This window comes from Budorcas taxicolor, chromosome 5, assembly GCF_023091745.1.
Source record: "Budorcas taxicolor isolate Tak-1 chromosome 5, Takin1.1, whole genome shotgun sequence".
In the NCBI taxonomy this organism is placed as follows: domain Eukaryota; kingdom Metazoa; phylum Chordata; class Mammalia; order Artiodactyla; family Bovidae; genus Budorcas; species Budorcas taxicolor.
The window spans coordinates 71477676-71494587 of record NC_068914.1 but is presented as its reverse complement, the minus strand read 5'-3'; the positions used below and the strand labels follow the sequence as shown (position 1 = coordinate 71494587).

Genomic DNA, 16912 nt, shown 5'->3' with positions numbered 1-16912 from the left:
TCATACCTAGGTTTGTCCAGTTGTACCATGTACAGTGCATGTAATGGCCCTTATTAATTTTAATCATCAGAGGCTCTCAGTAATTTAAAATGTCAGTTGTTGAATATGAACAGTTAGAATTAATTGTGTTTATCTGTTTTTGTTTTTGTTTTTTGACTCTACTGCTTGGTGTGTGGGATCTTAGTTCCCTGACCAGGGATCGAACCTGTGCCCCCTGCATTGGAAGTGTGGGGTCTTAACCACTGGACCGTCGGTTCATCTAAAGTGTGTGTTAACTTTTTTTCACCGTGCCGCACTGCTTGCAGTTCTTTGACCAAGGAGTGAACACGGGCCCTGAGCAGTGAGAGTGCAGAGTCCTAACCCCTGATCTCCAGGGAATTCCCAGCTTGGTTCTCTTAACCTTTGTGTTCCTCCTCCACAGCTTTCCTCTGGTATATATTAATATATATTTGAATGAATTTTATTTTTAAATTTGTTTACTTGGCTACGGCAAGTCTTCGTTGCAGCACTTGGAATTTTTGGTCTTCCATATTCGTTGAGGCATGCAGGATCTTTAGTTGTGGTATTCAGACTGTTGGTTGAGGTATGCAAACTCTTAGATACAGCGTATGGATCTAGTTCCCTGACCAGGAATGGAACCTGGGCCCCCTGCATTGGGAACTCAGAGTCTTAGCCACTGGACCACCAGGAAATTCCCTAAATGAATTTTTAATCATAACAATCTGAATAATAATAGGTAATTATAGTTAGTTTGGGAGGGATGTTAAAGTGAATCCCCTTTCCCAGGATATCAGTATGGTGAGAGCTGGGAGGAAAGGTAAGACAATTCTTGTTCATTTCTTTGTCGTGAAAAACAGTTTTCACTATGGAATGATGTTGACAGAGATGGGAAGTAGATGAAAGTCTTGGAATTTACAAGAACTTCACTATTTTACTAATAATCAGATTTCAAATCCTTGGTTTTCTTGGAGATGAAAAATAGGGAAATCTGTAGCTTTGGAATCATGATGGTTGATGGAAAGCCATCTGAATTGTAGTTTTTTAAATGGTTGCATTTCAAATTTGTGCATATACTGCACATCCATGCCCATCTTTGTTTCTTCTTAAACCTCTGTCCTTGGAGGGTGGGCTTTTAAAACATCTATCACTTAGTTACAGTGACACCTACTGGTGAAAGCCTTTGCCATCTTTGTGTAGATTGCCCTGTACTTAAGGAATTAAGGGATTCCCTGGTAGCTCAGCTGGTAGACTCCGTCTGTAATGCAGGAGACCCTGGTTCAATTCCTGGGTCGGGAAGATCCCCTTGGAGAAGGGATAGGCTACCCACTCCAGTACTCTGGGGCTTCCCTGGTGGCTCAGCTGGTAAAGAATCTGCCTGCAATGCAGGAGACCTGGGTTCGATCTGTGGGTTGGGAAGATCCCCTGCAGAAGTGAACGCCTACCCACTCAAGTATTCTGGCCTGGAGATTTCCATCAAATGTATAGTCCATGGGGTCACAAAGAGTCAGACAGGACTGAGCGACTTTCACTTTCACTAAGGAATTATCTTCATACTTTTTGAACACTGTTAATATACCAAAAAATGAGAAGATGCATAGACTAATTTTTTTCCTGCTGTATAGGTGTTTTTAATGATAAAAGTTACAGAGTTATACTATAGAAAATATGAGAAAGAGAAAGGGGAAAAAAACAAACTAATAGCACTGCCCATTGCAGTCACCGATTTGGTGTGACCAAATTGCTCTACTTGATATAAATTTTAATGTATGCGTTTTTTAGCATAACTTTCTTAGTATGCCTGTTATATGTTTCTTGGTTTGTTCAGTAATAATGTAGCATAAGCATTTTTTTAGGTTGTTGTAATATATATGGCCCTATCATTAAAGAATAATATAGTATAAGCATTTATTCTGAGTTCAGTTAATCATAATTTTGCTGACTGCCTAGTAGTCCATCTGGTTCCTTGAACAGTTTATTTACATTTTAATCCATTTCTTGTATTGCTGTTGTAAATCATTTGATGACTGTCTCTTCAGATGACTCTCCATGTGTTTGCAAAGTTGCCTCATCGTGTCTGACTGTTTGCAGTGTAGCCTGCCAGGCTCCTCTGTCCATAGGATCCTCCAGGCAAGAATACTGGATTGGGTTGCCGTTTCCTCCTCCAGGGGATCTTCCCGACCTAGGGATCGGGTCTTCTGCATTGGCACACAAGTTCTTTACCACTAGCGCCACCTGGGAAACCTGACATTTTCCATAGTTGGATTTTTTTCAGTGATGAGCATTTTTATGGACTCTGACCTTTCCCCAAATAAATCGTTGTTGTTGGCTGTGCTGGGTCTTTGTTGTGGTGTGCTTAGCTCCTCCACCAGGGATCAAACCCACGTCCCCTGCATTGGAAGATGGATTCTTAATCACTGGACCATTTGGGAAGTCCCATTAATCCTAAATACTTTCTTACCCATGCCTTTTTCTTTACTGGAACCACTGCCCTACTTTAGACTTTTATTACCTCTTGTTATTATCAAATGGAGTAACCAGTATATTCCATTTTTCCCCTTCCAACACTCTCCCTCCCAACTCTAATACTTCCTTTAATAGAGTGTTTTATTATCGCTTCATTATACAAGTTATAGGACAGATATTATATTTGTTGGTTTCATTTTGTGTCTTCCCAAGTGAGATAATGAAGCTGGGAAGCTCTTCAATGGCCAGGATTATATCGGAGTCTCTCCAGAGCTTACAGTGTCTGGCACATGTCCTTATTTGTTGGGTTAAGTATTAGTCACATCTTAAAGACCTGCCCTATATTGCCAGTGTGCCCTACACACACAGGAAATGTGCTGTTTCCCTGGCTGATGTATGAAAGTGCTTATCTGTCCATACTTTCTCTACCATCACCTTTAAAAACAGTCATTTAAATATCTGTCTTGCATCTAATAATATCATCTGTTTTGAAGTTCATCTCTTCACCTACATCCTCCTACTCCTCCGCCATCCCACACTCCACTACATTCCTTACGCTGCTCGTAGTCTTCCCTTTGCCTGGAACTACCCTTCCCTTGCCACCATTCCTCACTTGGCTAACTCCTGTGCATTTTTTGAAGTTCGGCCTAAATCTCTGTTCCTTTAGGAAACAAGCCTTTTCTGAAATTCTAAACTGGAGAAATTACCCTTTTCAGTTCTGGAAAATCTGAATGGCTTTTAGTATAAGGTTTATATCATTATTTTGAAATTATCTGTTTCTCTCTTCTCTAATGAACTGCAAGCTCTTCCACAGTGAAAACTATTTGAATCTTCAGAGCTTAGTGTAGTACCTGGATCAGTAGACAGTAAACAGTTGATAAACACTTTTACAGATTGCAGTTAACGAGTCCACATGGCACTGTAGGGATAAGGTCTTAAAGAAGTTTGTATATAGGAAACCCTATAAATGATCATTTATACATGTCTATGGGTATAAAATATGCTATGATGATTAAGTAACAGGAAATATTTAATGTGTAATTAAGTTTAGAAGCAAGATATATATATCTATGTGAATTTTTATAGAGCATAACTTACTGATGAATTAACAAGAGCTTGCATTCTGGAACAGAAGGAAATTAAGTTTCTGGTGCCCATTCTCCATTCTTTTTAAATCTTCATTTATTTATTTTTGGCTGCACCCGGCCTTCGCTGCTGCGCTCAGGCTTTCTCCAGCTGCGTCGGGGGCTGCTCTTCACTGCCGTGCTCGGGCTCCTGTGCTTGCAGCACACAGGCTCGGCAGTTGGGGCGCACTGGCTTAGTTGCTCTGTAGCACGTGGGGTCTTTCCAGACCAGGGATCGAACCCATGTACCCTGCACTGGCAAATGGATTCCTATACACTGTACCACCAGGGAAATCCTACACTGTGGAGGTTTGTATTTCTTGATTTGGAGCCTTATTCTGGTTACCTTGTTCCTCATGTATTGTTACCAGTATTCTGTTTCAACATAGCTGAAAAGACACAAACATTTTGTGGTCTGAGATATTCTTCTTTGAGTTAAATCTGTTGTGTAAAATGAAACATTGAGAAAACCCGGTGTGTGCTTAATATAGGTATCGTTCTAAAGTTTAGTCTTACTGTATTAATACTTAACGAATTAAAGAACCCAGTGTTCCCAAAGTCATTTCAGAAAGCAGATAAATAAGGAAGTGTATGGGAACCACCCTTTTGGAAATTATTGAGAAGCTTCTTATTTCATCTTATTTTAGTGTTACCCAAGTTTTTTTCTCAGAGAAGAAGAGGGTGTTTGACTTGCTAGGTGGTGGTCTTGAAAGTTCATAATTTCAGCACACTTCTTCACTTTGAGGAAACTAAAAAAGTGTGTAACTGCCATGGGTATTTCAGAAACTGATGCTAGAGGCAACCACTGAGTTGGGCAAGACTGTCATTAAGCTGTGCCTTTGGTTTACTAGTTATTTTAATCATGGAAAGGAAAATCTTTAATTTATTTCATTGCCTAACCAGTACCACATTTTAAGATAAAACTGTTCTTATTCTAAAACTGTTATTAAAGAGGCAGGAAACAGATTCTGGTCTGATGTTGATACTCTGTTGACATTTTATCCCTTCTTTTTGTGAAGTGAAATTAAAAATTGTTCATTCTATTTAACCCCATTCTCAATTTTCTTAGTTTGAAAAAATTGAAATCATTGTAGGGGTCCAGGAGGATATTAATTTTTGACTGTCCATTTTGTAAGAGTTGAAAGAGGGTTAGAGATTTAGTTTTAGTAATTCTGATATCTAAGTATTTTATTCTTAAAGTGAAGTCGCTCAGTCGTGTCCGACTCTTTGCGACCCCATGGACTGTAGCCTACCAGGCTCCTCCATCCATGGGATTCTCCAGGCAAGAACACTGGAGTGGGTTGCCATTTCCTTCTCCAGGGGATCTTCCTAACCCAAGGATCGAACCTGGGTCTCCCGCGTTGTAGGCAGATGCTTTACCGTCTGAGCCACCAGGGAAGTCCATTTTATTCTTATGTTTCAATAAAATGGAGAAAGGTTTGCTTCTTTTGAGTTGATTGGGGCAAGGGAGAACTTTGAGGATTGATAAGTTGCTTCTCAAATTTTAATGGAGTTAGTTTAGCTTGAAAAATAGATCAAAGAAGATGATTTGCTTATATGCACCACAATTTTATCTTGTTTCTAAAGACCTATTATAGATAGTCGGATCTATAGTTTTATAAATTTCTCTTCTGAAGGTAATTTTTGGTAGGTAACCATTGGCAGTACTAACTAGAATCCTACCTTATCTGCTGAGCTGTTAGGGCTTATTTTAAAGGATAAATTCTCCATCCCCACTAGAGGGAGTTTCCACTTGGCCGCACATAATTTTTAAGCAGAATGAACTATTGGCATATCTTGTTCTGTGATTTCTCACTGTGTTTTTCCACAGGGTATTTCCCCAGTAGTGATCGATGCAGAGTACTGAACGTGTGCTGTGTAGCAGCCCAGTGTTTTCTGGGTTATGCTCAGCAACGTCCATATTTGTTTTTCACAGTAACTTTATGAGATTGATAATATTTCATCCGAACTTTACTGATGGGGAAATTGATAACCAGAGAAGTTATTTGATCATTACCAAAAAAGCTAATCGTACGTAGTGCAGGGACTCATATCTAGGGTCTGTCTTACTTCTAAACTGGTTTTTAACTTGTGCTCCAGTACTTCCCAGCTTTCGTTCTGCCAGTATCATGGAAGTCTCAGAATATTGAAATCGAGTCTGTCTCACTGTGGTGAGCTGGTGCTGGGGAGCGGCAGAGTGAGAAGCGCAGGGAGAGCTGCCCACTAGCTGCTGCGACTGAGTCCTGGTGATCAGCTGAAAAGAGTCGCAGTGAGGCACACAAGTCAGAAGCCTTGCTTCTAGATGTTTATTTAGTTTCTACCCCATTTATTTAGTTTCCTTCTTTATAAAATAGATAAAGCAGGCTAGTTCAACACTCCCCATTTATTAGAATCTTAAGTATGGATATAGGGTTTTTAACTTGTTTGCAAAATGCTTTCATAGGTGAATGCTTATTGATAGTAGATTTGAAAGCTAGAGAAGAATGTTAGCTATTCCTTTAAACCATTGTTTCTGTCTATTGGCCTAGAGCAGTGTTTGAAAATATCAAATGTGACCCATTAGTAACTCATAAAATCAATATACTGGGTCATGACCAGCATTAAGAAAAAAAAATAGAGTCTAGAAAATTTTAGAATACACTGCTTAACATAAGGATAGACACTTTTGTGAAACTGCTGTTTCAGTTATATATATATATACTAGATTACATTGTCAAATATATATATTTTTATTGTATGTTGCAAGTTTGAAAAACTTGAAAAACACTGTCCTGGAACTTTGTAGAATTTATCTATTTTAATTTTACCAGGAGAGTAATTATAGTGAATTTAAGACAAATTTATCTTTAAAAGGAAATGACATCAACTAACAGAATGTATGTATGGTGTTTTCTTCTCTTTTGTAGCATTCTGAAAAGCATCTAATCCCAAACCAAAACCTTCCTGGCATGTATATTGCTAGCTACGCAGAATTAACTTTGAGGACTTTCCTGGTGGTCAATACTCTGTATTTCTGCTGCAGGGGGCTTGGATTTGATCCCTGGCTAGGGAACTAAGACCCCACATGCTGCTCCACATGGCCAAAAAAAAAAGAATGAACTTTGACTTCAGCTCTTTCATTTTCTCTGTATGTCAAAATTTGTAATATGTATGTACTGTTTCCTGCTGAATATTCAGAACAATTTTTTGCTCATTTCAGGAAGTTTCCCCTTTCTGGTTTTGAACAGTTTCTAGTTTAGAGTCCCGTAAAGTCTTATTTTTAGTCACTTCCATTTTGTTGGTTCCATAATACATTAGCTCTGGGAATGAGTAAGAGATTTGTTGTAACCTCTTTCTATAACAGTGTGTAACTTTATCTCATTCTTTTTAATGCATATATAGTAGTCCACATAAGTTTATTGTAATTTACTTAACAAGTTCAGCAGTGGTGTACATTTTGATTTTTTTCCAGTTTTTTGTTATAAGGCTACAGAAAACTTTACTGTCACGTATGTTTGTGTTCTCATGAATACATCCTTAGGACATTGTGATTGGAAGTGAAATTTCTTTGAAGATGTGCATTTAAATTTTTAATGATATTGCCACATTGGCCTTCAAAAGATCATACAGGGAGTTCCCTGGCAGTCCAGTGCTTAGGACTCTGCACTTTCACTGCCAAGGGCGCAGGTTCAGTCCCTGGTTGGGAAACTAAGATCCCACAAGCTACACAGCTCAGGTGCACTCTCCCCCCACAAAAAAAGGTTGTGCTAATTTATCACCACCTGCCACTGAGCCATCTGGGAAGCCCTGTATCTTTGCCAGTGCTGTGCATTGTTAGAGTTTTACCTTTTTAACCTGGTAGGCTAGAACAATCCTAAAAGTCAAATAGAACTGTGTTTTAAAATTTGAGACTGAGCATGTTTTCATAGACTTATTGTTTCTTTGTCTCTGCAGTGCTGATTTTTGAGATTTCAAGTACAGGCAATATCAGTGAAGGTGACTGCAAAGTTTTGAAGAAATAGTGCTGTAAAAGTCAAGGGTCACTGTGGCTGTGGTGATACCTGTGGTTATGATGACCTTCCCACTTTGACCCTTGTACTCTCTTAATTTCAGGTGATCATGGAGCTCAGCTTGGCCTCCATGGGGCTGGTGGTGATGGAATACATGATGACCCAACAGGTGGAGAGGAAGGAGAGAACAGTCCAGATCCCCAACCCCAAGCTGGTCGGAGGACCCGGCGGGAAGCATGCACTTGCCCCTACTGTAAAGATAGTGAAGGAAGGTAAGTTGATTCAGCCGGTCTCTTTAAGAGTGTAAGGATGAAAAATTAGTAGATTAGGAGGGAAAAATAAGTGGGTTTTTTTTTGTTTGTTTTGTCTTAACTTTAAGACTTGGCAGGGTTACACAGGGATCAGAGATAGTAGAGTGCATTTGGTTAGGCCACATGTGGTCTTGGCTCCAACTCTGGTCCCTTCATCAACTCTTAGACCTTGGACCTTCAGAGATGCCTGCTTTCTGTTAGAGACAAGGAAGTCACATGGAGCCAAATGGTCAAATGAGTGTTACTTTATGTCTGTTTTGAGATGTTTGTTTTTACTCTTTAAAAAAATTCTGTTGGTGAGATGGTTTTAACAAGATAGCTTATAAAACAGCCTGGCAAAGAAACGGAAACATACCTACTGTAATGATTATTTTACAGTGACTGTGTGAAAATCATGAGTTTGTTTTTTTTTCCTCCTCAAAATAGATAAAACTACTTATTCTGGGTAGAAAATTCTTCAATCAAATAATCTAATATCTCCTACAAAACAGACTTCTGATAGATTTTCGCATTAGTGTACTGGCTATACAATATTATCTCTGAAGAGTTCCAGGTTATTTCTTTTTTCTTCAAGTCACTGACTTTGAAAGAGAATAGAAAGTCATATAGGTTTCTAATTGCCTTTGAAAAAAGTCTGTTTAAGTTTTGCCCCATTAAAAATAAGCACGGGGGACTTCCCTGGTGATCCAGTGGTTAAGAATCTGCCTTGCAGTGCAGGGGACTCAGCTTGATTCCTGGTCAGGTAACTAAGGTCCCACATGGCTGCCGAGCAACTGTGCTTACATGCTACAACTAGAGAGTCCATGTGTCGCAGTGAAAGATCCTACATGCCGCAGCTAAAGACCTGACACAGCTGAGTAAATAAATAAATACTAAAAAAAAAATAATAATAATATGCACAGAGTTTCCCTGGTGGCTCAGTGGTAAAGTATCTGCCTGCCGAGGCAGGAGACACAGGTTCAGTCCTTGATCTGGGCGGACCCCACATGCTGCAGAGCAGCTAAGCTCGGGTGCCACAGCTGTTGAGCCTGTGCCCTTGAGCCCCGTGCCCTGCAATAAGAAAAGCCACTGCAGCTGGGGAGAAGCCCCTGCGCATTGCAGCTAGAGAACCTCCACACGCAGCGAAGGGCCAGCACAGCCAGAGTAAAGACATTACATTTCTTTAAAAAAAGGACTTAAGAAAAAAATAAGCACAAAAATAAGAAATGTACGAAAACAAAAAACAATTTGAATTCTTTGTAGGTTACTCTACATTATGGAGAAAACCCGAATCAAAAACCCTTAAGTACATGGACTTCCCAGGTGGTCCAGTGGTTAAGATTACGCACTTACAGTGTAGGGAACATGGGTTCGATCCCTGGTCGGGGAACTAAGATCCTACCAGTTGCATAGCACCCCCCAAAATTTAATTAAAAGAGGAAAAAAAGCTCTTGAGTACAATAGAGTTTCCCTCTCACAAAGCTTCAAGTGGATTTAAGTTTTTGAAAGAAATTCTGTGATTTCCACCTAAGTGTGATTTCATTTCTGTTATGTTTTTTTTCCCTGCTCCTCTGCTAATGTGTACTATTAAAACCGAAGGCAAATCTCTTTTGGAAATCTCCATAGTGCCCACTAATGGATCACACATGGTACAAATTGGTTTGGCAAAAACATTTCAGAACTGATTTCCTGAGAGGAGCTTAGGATTTGCTCCATATAGGGAATTTTTTTTTTTTAAACATACCTTGAATTAGTTATGGTCCTTTTTTCCCCTTTTTAACTTTTTTCCGTCCCATCTTCTTCCACTGATGTCTCTCATAGTACTCTATCTTTTCAGCTTTTAATCTTTACCTTTGGGCTCTTGACCTTTATTTTGGAGAAGGGAAAGCTTTGTAGTTGTAAAATATTATGTTTTAAAGTTCTCCACCAAATGCTTAATGGAGAGACCTTTTGTTCACTAATAAGTTCCCAGTCAAAAATATCACCACATCACCATATTCACAGTGGCTACCATGGAAAATGCGTGTATTGAGACTTAACATCCAGAAAAATACAGGAAAATGCCTCATAGATTTCACAAGTCACCTTGAAAATGACATCACACATTGGAATTGACTATAAAGATTTAGCTGTTGATATTAAAAGTGAAGGCTTTTGGGAATTCCCTTGTGGTCCAGTAGTTAAGACTCTGCACGTTCACTGCAAGGGGCACAAGTTTGGTCCCTGATCCAGGGACTAAGATCCTGCATGCCATAAACAAATTTAAAAAAATAAAATGAAGGCGTGTGTGTGTGTGTGTGTGTGTGTGTGTGTGTGTGTGTGTGTGTTGAGAAGTCTTTTTTCTTTTTGTAAACTGTACATATCTAAGTGCACATTTTGATGTTTATTTATGTATTTATAGCTACACTAGGTCTTTGTTGCTCTGTGGGCTTTCTTTTGTCGTGATTGGGGGCTACTCTTTGTTGTGGTGCACCGGCTTCTCATTGCAGTGGCTTCTCTTGTTGCATTGCACGGGCTGTAGGGCCCGCAGACTTCAGTAGTTGCAACCCCTGGGCTCTAGAGCACAGGCTCAGTAGTGGTGGCACATGGACTTAGTTGCTCTGTGGCATGTGGGATCTTCCCGGAACTGGTATCGAACCTATGTCTCCTAAGTTGACAGGCAGATTCCTTTTTTTTTTTTTTAATAAAAACTTGGATTAGTTTTGAGTGGGTCCAGTAATTACTATGGGTACTTTATGACTCTAATTTTGTCTTTAAAATGAACAAAGAATAATTGTGTTTTCATTTCCAGGGGCTCTGGGGATCCTGGCAAGAAGAAACAGCACATTTGTCACATGCAAGGCTGTGGCAAAGTATATGGCAAGACCTCACACCTACGGGCACACTTGCGCTGGCATACAGGCGAGAGGCCTTTCATGTGTACCTGGTCATTCTGTGGGAAACGCTTCACACGTTCAGATGAATTACAGAGGCACAAACGCACACACACAGGTGAGCGGGAACTTGGGAAGGGAGAAGTAGTAATGGACCAGAATGAAAAGACAAAATATACCTCGGAAGTAACTAAAATTTCTCAGCAACTTATGTTTGAAATTGAATGTATGGATCATAAATGGCATTGGAGTTAATCTGAAAACCCTTAAGAAATAAGGGTTCTGAAGGTCCTATCTTACTTTCCTGCTATACTTCTTCCTTTCTGAGGACTCTCTAATCTTTACTTTTTTTTCCCCCCAAAAGACAAAAGATAATCACCAGAATTTTCTTGTTTTTAATCACCTTTAAGATTAGTCTTATTCTGCCTTATATAGTTTGAAGGGAATGAACTGAACAAGGTACCCCTACTTCCTAAGATGTGATTGTCTCATCTTCTTACTCTTCCTTTACCTAGGTGAGAAGAAATTTGCCTGCCCTGAGTGTCCCAAGCGCTTCATGAGGAGTGACCACCTGTCAAAGCATATCAAGACCCACCAGAATAAGAAGGGAGGCCCGGGTGTAGCCCTGAGTGTGGGCACTTTGCCCCTGGACAGTGGGGCAGGTTCAGAAGGCAGTGGTACTGCCACCCCTTCAGCCCTTATTACCACCAACATGGTAGCCATGGAGGCCATTTGTCCGGAGGGTATTGCCCGTCTTGCCAACAGTGGCATCAATGTCATGCAGGTGGCAGATCTGCAGTCCATTAATATCAGTGGCAATGGCTTCTGAGGTCAGGCACCTGGGGCCAGAGACATATGGGCCATACCCATCAACCCTGGGATGCAAGGTAGCATGGGTCCAAGAGACGTGTGGGAGAGTGAGCCATGAGGCATTAAAAATGCATGGTGGTGGGAAGAATTGGGGGTGGGATACAAAAGAAGAGATGGGGTCCTGGCACCCACCTGTATCATCAGTACCTTCTTAAAGTGGGAAACATAGTGAAAATTCTGTTGGTGCCACCTTTGATGAGCATTTGTTTGACCCCAAACAGTTTCTTAACACTTCTTACCCCAGCCTCCCCTTCCTGCATTTCCCTTCTCAGCTCCCCCATGATGGATCCCCCCCTTTCCTAAAGCCATCATGCCTTGATAAATATATATGATCATTGAAATACTTTTTAACAAAAACAGATTCTATATTATATATATATATATAAAAGATATATAGAGATGCATTTGCAGGGGTTGGCTGGGAGGAGGAAGGAGACCATTCGGTGACCAAAATACCTTGGTCATTTTTTTATATTGCCTTATTTCCTTATGGCTGAGCCTTGTTGTGACACATCAAGATTTTCTATAGATGTTGTCTTGGCTTCCCACCAGATTAAGCATTTATATGCTCTGCTTTTAGTTTATATATACATAGATAATGTTTTCCTTTCTTAATTTTGTCTTTTAATTTGGGATCAGCTTCTTGCACTCTTTCCCTGACTCAACCCTTTCTGTCTCCCCTTCTCTCACCTGATCACTTCATGTTTTGTTTTTGGTAGTGGTCCCTGGATGAGGCACTTCTGTCATGTTTTTATAAAGTCCTTAGTCCCAGCAGCAGAATGGAGAAGCCTTGAAGCTCAGGCGAATGCTTGAGGTAGCTGTGAAGAGAGTGTTCAAAATACTACTGACGCAGGCACCCTTTTGGTGCTGGAGAGTCAAAGGCACCTCTCTCTTCATTAGCTGCTCTAAGCATCAGGAATCAGAAGTCTTTCTATGGAATTGTACAAGAGACCTTTGAAAGTTATAGTCTGGGATCAGTTTGTGCAAACTGTGAAAAGATGGTCAAATAATAGGTAGGAGCTTTCAATAGGAAAATGATGTGCTCAGAAGTGGAAGTGACTCAAGTAGTTCAGTTCAGGAGTTAGTGGAGTATTTGGACCTTTGTGCAACTGTCTTCCAAGGTAGCTCTAAGCTTTGATGTGTGGGCTTCTGAGTTCACGTTCTGAAAGGAAATACACTTCCTCTTTTGAACATCTCCAGTAGTTGCTTTCCCATTATGTTGTTACGGAGTGTCAGCCAGTGACTGTTCTGGATTTCCATTCTGCAGAACTCCAGAGCATGGATCAGTGGCAAGGCAATGGTTCTTTGATCTTTCCCCTTAGCTCTTCCTAGGGTGGCTCCTGAGGGGAAAGGAAGCACTCATGATCATGGGAATGATAGCCCAGAACAAAAAGAAATCTTGTCTTACCACTGTGGCTTATAGGGGAGACCAGGGAAAACCATCCTGCTTTTCTCCATGGCCTGATTCCTGAAGAGACTGATCCAAAAATTACAGCGGCAGGGAACTCTTAGTGCATTTGGCACTGAGATTTAAATGCAACCAGAGTTGTCCTCAAGGCCCAGCCATTAAAACATTGTCTCTCTTGACTTTCTGGTACCTCGTCAGAGAGCTTTTCACTGTGAGGAAGTGTGGAAATGGCTGTGTGTATGTGTGTAATCTGTTAGATTGGGGATAGGTTTTCTGTTAGCCAATACTATAAAGAGACCTGCAATAAAAGATTACCCTAATCTGATAGAAAGTGAAGTGTTTGTGTATGACCGTGTGTGAATGTGTGTTCGTGCTTGTATATATCTACACACAGATGAGAAATTATATTTGAAATTGTTGGAAAATAAATCAAATTCAGATCAAAATGCCTTTCAGGCCCATTACCTAGAAATCTATCTTAAAACCTGGGTATGTTCCTGAGGTCATTGCTTTGCTTTTGCTAAACTAGTTACAATTATGAATGGGGGATATTCTACTGCACTTTTAAAAGAAGAAACTATTTTTGTGTTTGAAAGTGAAACCAACATCCAGATCTATAGCAGAGTCCTAATTCCTCTCATAATTCTATTTACCTTGACTATAAATAGATGATGCCATGATTCTACTATATATTTTATATAAAATCTATCCAAATTAGGGTTTGGGTAAGTTTATGTTGTTGTTTAACCTGAAATACAATAACTGTTAATATTCTAAACAAAAGCTCACTCCATTTGGTCCTTTCTCTGCAGACTTAATAGTGTTTTTGACACAGAAGCTATTGCAAGGAACTTTCCCCTTACAAAATTGCATTAATACTGAAGTAAAAGTTATCTGCCCAGCCACTTATCACACCCTTTGTTCCCACTGAAAGGCAGAACTCTGAACATGTTATTTTATGTCTGTAATCATGTACATAGGCATCTTCTGGAGGAAAGGGGCAAGATAACTCACTGGAGTGTGCAGTGTTTTGATAGAACATTTCAAGGAATGGAATCTTCCCCGGAATGAAATTACTAGATGTAACCTAGCTTAATGATGCTGAAGCTTACACACTTTCAGGTTATTTGATGATGGTTTTCTCTGGGATGGAATGCTGGTTTACCCCCAGCTCTTAGCACAAGCAAATTTATATCCAGTCCTTTCCACTTGTCCTAGTTCCTTCTCACCAAGGAAGCTCAAGATTCAGTATCTTGTTTGGCCCTAAAACGAAAGCCGCTACTGCTTTTGTCTCCCAGCAGCAGTAAGTCACTCAGTCTTTTCCACAGGAAGTTACCCACATTCCTTGAGTCAGGAGCTTATTGCTGAAAGTCCCTTTTCCTGAACTTTTTGCCGGAAGAAATTAGTGTAACTGACAGGCATATTGATTCTAATTTTTTTTTTCACAAGTTGCTCTTTTATGTAACTTTCTAATGACCAAACCTTGTGGGGTTGGGGGTGCCCAGAGAAGTGATAATATTATTTCCTTGTCCTTTCAGGTTGCCTGTTCACATGTATCTGCTTATCATTTGATTGTCTCACTTTTTACCCAGAGCAGTAACAACCCACATCGTCTTCCTTCAGGGACTTCCCAGCGGGCACCCTGTTTATGGGTGCCATGTAGAATGCAGTTTAACAGATATTTCTAAGAATTCAGAATAGAACTCTTGATCCCAGAATGTACAGACTGAAGTGTTGGGTAAAGATTATGACTGGGGGAGGGTTAGAGACAAAGGCTGTAAATTACTATGGCTGATTGGTTGATTTCTACTATATACATATATATATTTTTGCTTTTGTATATCCTATATAGGAAACTAAGCATTGTATTTTTTTTTTTAACAAATCTAAGAAAGCACTATGAACTGCAGATGTTTGACTTTCAGAATATATTTTGTATTGTTAATATCTTCACATTGTGTGAATACTGGAAGCTGCAGATCTTTGCTAGGATGCAATAAATTTATACACTTTCTGAGGGGTTCTTCTGGGGGTATTAATCAGGCCCCTGTTTTGCTTTGGGGGAGCTCTGGTGCTAAAGTTTTCATTCAGTTTTAAGTACCCTGATGCCTTTTGGACCTTGGGATCAGATCAAAGGAGTTCTGATCCAGGTACCAAGGAAAATGAGGATAGTCTAGCTGCCTCAAGTGAGGGGCCCTTTGCATAGCTCTCCTTCCCCCTATTCAAGTACCCTCTTGGAGTTGGGAGGAGGAATGTGAAATCTCAGAGTTTCATCTCCCTTAGAAGAGAGCCAGTAACTTATTGTGAAAGGATGAAAGGTGGCAGCAGTAGCTTTGGGGAAAGGGAGGAGGATATGGCACTTCTCCAACCCCGGAAAACATTGCTTTTGAAAACTGCTGATAAACTGTGGGTAGGTTATTACTTTTGTTTAGGAGCCTGTGTGCTCTGCGGTGCCTCTCTTGGCTCTACTCCTGGGGTACAGACCTCATCTAGGAGGATGAGGAGACCAGCTTTGAGGTTGACCTGTTTCTTTTCTTTGTCTGTCTTCCCTAAACACCAGCTCCCAGGAGGACATTAAGCAGCCTTAAGCTTAAATTCCTACTCCCTCTTGCCAGTTTAGCTCACTTGCCTTAGATCGGAGTCTGGGAAAGGGGGAAAATAATGGGAGTCCCTGGTTTCATTCACCTCCTAGGTCTTCTCCAGTTTGATTTCCCCAAACCCAGAAAGATTGCCTCCACAATGTTCATATGAGGGAAATGAATATCTTGTCCCATATTCTCCCTTCCTCATTATCGCGACCCCAGCCTGCCTTGTCCCTGCTGAGCAAGAAGAGGCATGATCTGTCCCTCAATTCCCTTTAATATCCAAAACAGCAACAACAACATAAATAGGGCTAAAGTGAGGCTGCTGTGGGTGGTGAGGACCTTGTTGATACCTCTCCTGGGGGGAGTGTTTTCTTTTCCTCACCTTCAGGAATTACACTGTGCCTTCTCCACAGAGGAATGGGATTCTCTACCCAGCCCCCCACTTTCCTGGCAGCTGCTCTTGAACAGTGTGCACAAGGGCAAGTCTTCGTATTTCTGATCACCCCTTTCTCCCAGTGGCATCCTATAGCTCTCACTTGGAATCTAAGGCGCAAAGATTTTGGGGAAAATATGCTGAGATTGGTCTGAGGAGACTCCTACACATACCAATGGCAGCTGCCCTAGGGCCTGCTTCCTCTTCCAGAGTCTGTCCTCCTCTGGGAGGAAGGGGCAGTGCTCCGGTCTCTGGTGCCTAAAACAAGTTTATTTCTCTCTCTCAACACTGGCAATAACCAGTCTCCATACCACTGTTGCCTTTTTAAACTTCTTAATAATCTCGTGCTGTGTTTGTTGTTGGTTTCAATCCGATTATCGCCTGGGCTGTGGGGAAATACTTTTAAATGCTCTCTCATCTTTCTTGCTCTTTTTCCCCCTTGATCTTGTGTATGTATGATGCTAATCTCTTGTCTTAGTTTCTTCCTGCTCTTTTGTATCTTACTTTCTTGTCTCTCCCCTGCCTTTTGTCTCTGGGTGTTTTGGGGCTTTTTTTTTTTTTTTTTTTTTTTGCCTTTTTGTACAAAGATTAGTTCAATGTAGTCTGTAGCTCCTTTGTAAACCAATTAAAAAAAAAGTTTTTTTAATAAAAAGCCATGTCTCTGGTGTGTTGAGAGGGTTGGGATTGGGGAAAATAAGGTTATAACTTCATATATTAAACCCCAAATTAAGTTTTCTAGCTACACTGTTAATACATGTTAATCAGTGCAGTTGTCCTACACTTAACTCCCAGGTAAACAGTTGATGACCAGATCAGTGTGCCAGGACTACACAGAAATGCAGCAGATCCAGAGGAACAGGGACAGTTCCAACTCTTT

At 40.5% G+C, this 16912-nt stretch overlaps 1 protein-coding gene across 3 annotated transcripts in view; it reads left to right on the top strand.

Annotated features, from left to right (window-relative positions):
• SP1 (Sp1 transcription factor) overlaps positions 1-16673 on the top strand; it is a 38656-nt gene extending 21983 nt beyond the window's left edge. For all 3 annotated transcript variants that reach the window (XM_052639566.1, XM_052639564.1, XM_052639565.1), the window contains exons 4-6: positions 7680-7848; positions 10658-10857; positions 11255-16673. In XM_052639566.1, the coding sequence (XP_052495526.1) occupies positions 7680-7848; positions 10658-10857; positions 11255-11568 (683 nt within the window). In that variant the 3' untranslated portion in view covers positions 11569-16673. The remainder of the gene's footprint in view (positions 1-7679; positions 7849-10657; positions 10858-11254) is intronic.
• Positions 16674-16912: the final 239 nt, after the last annotated feature.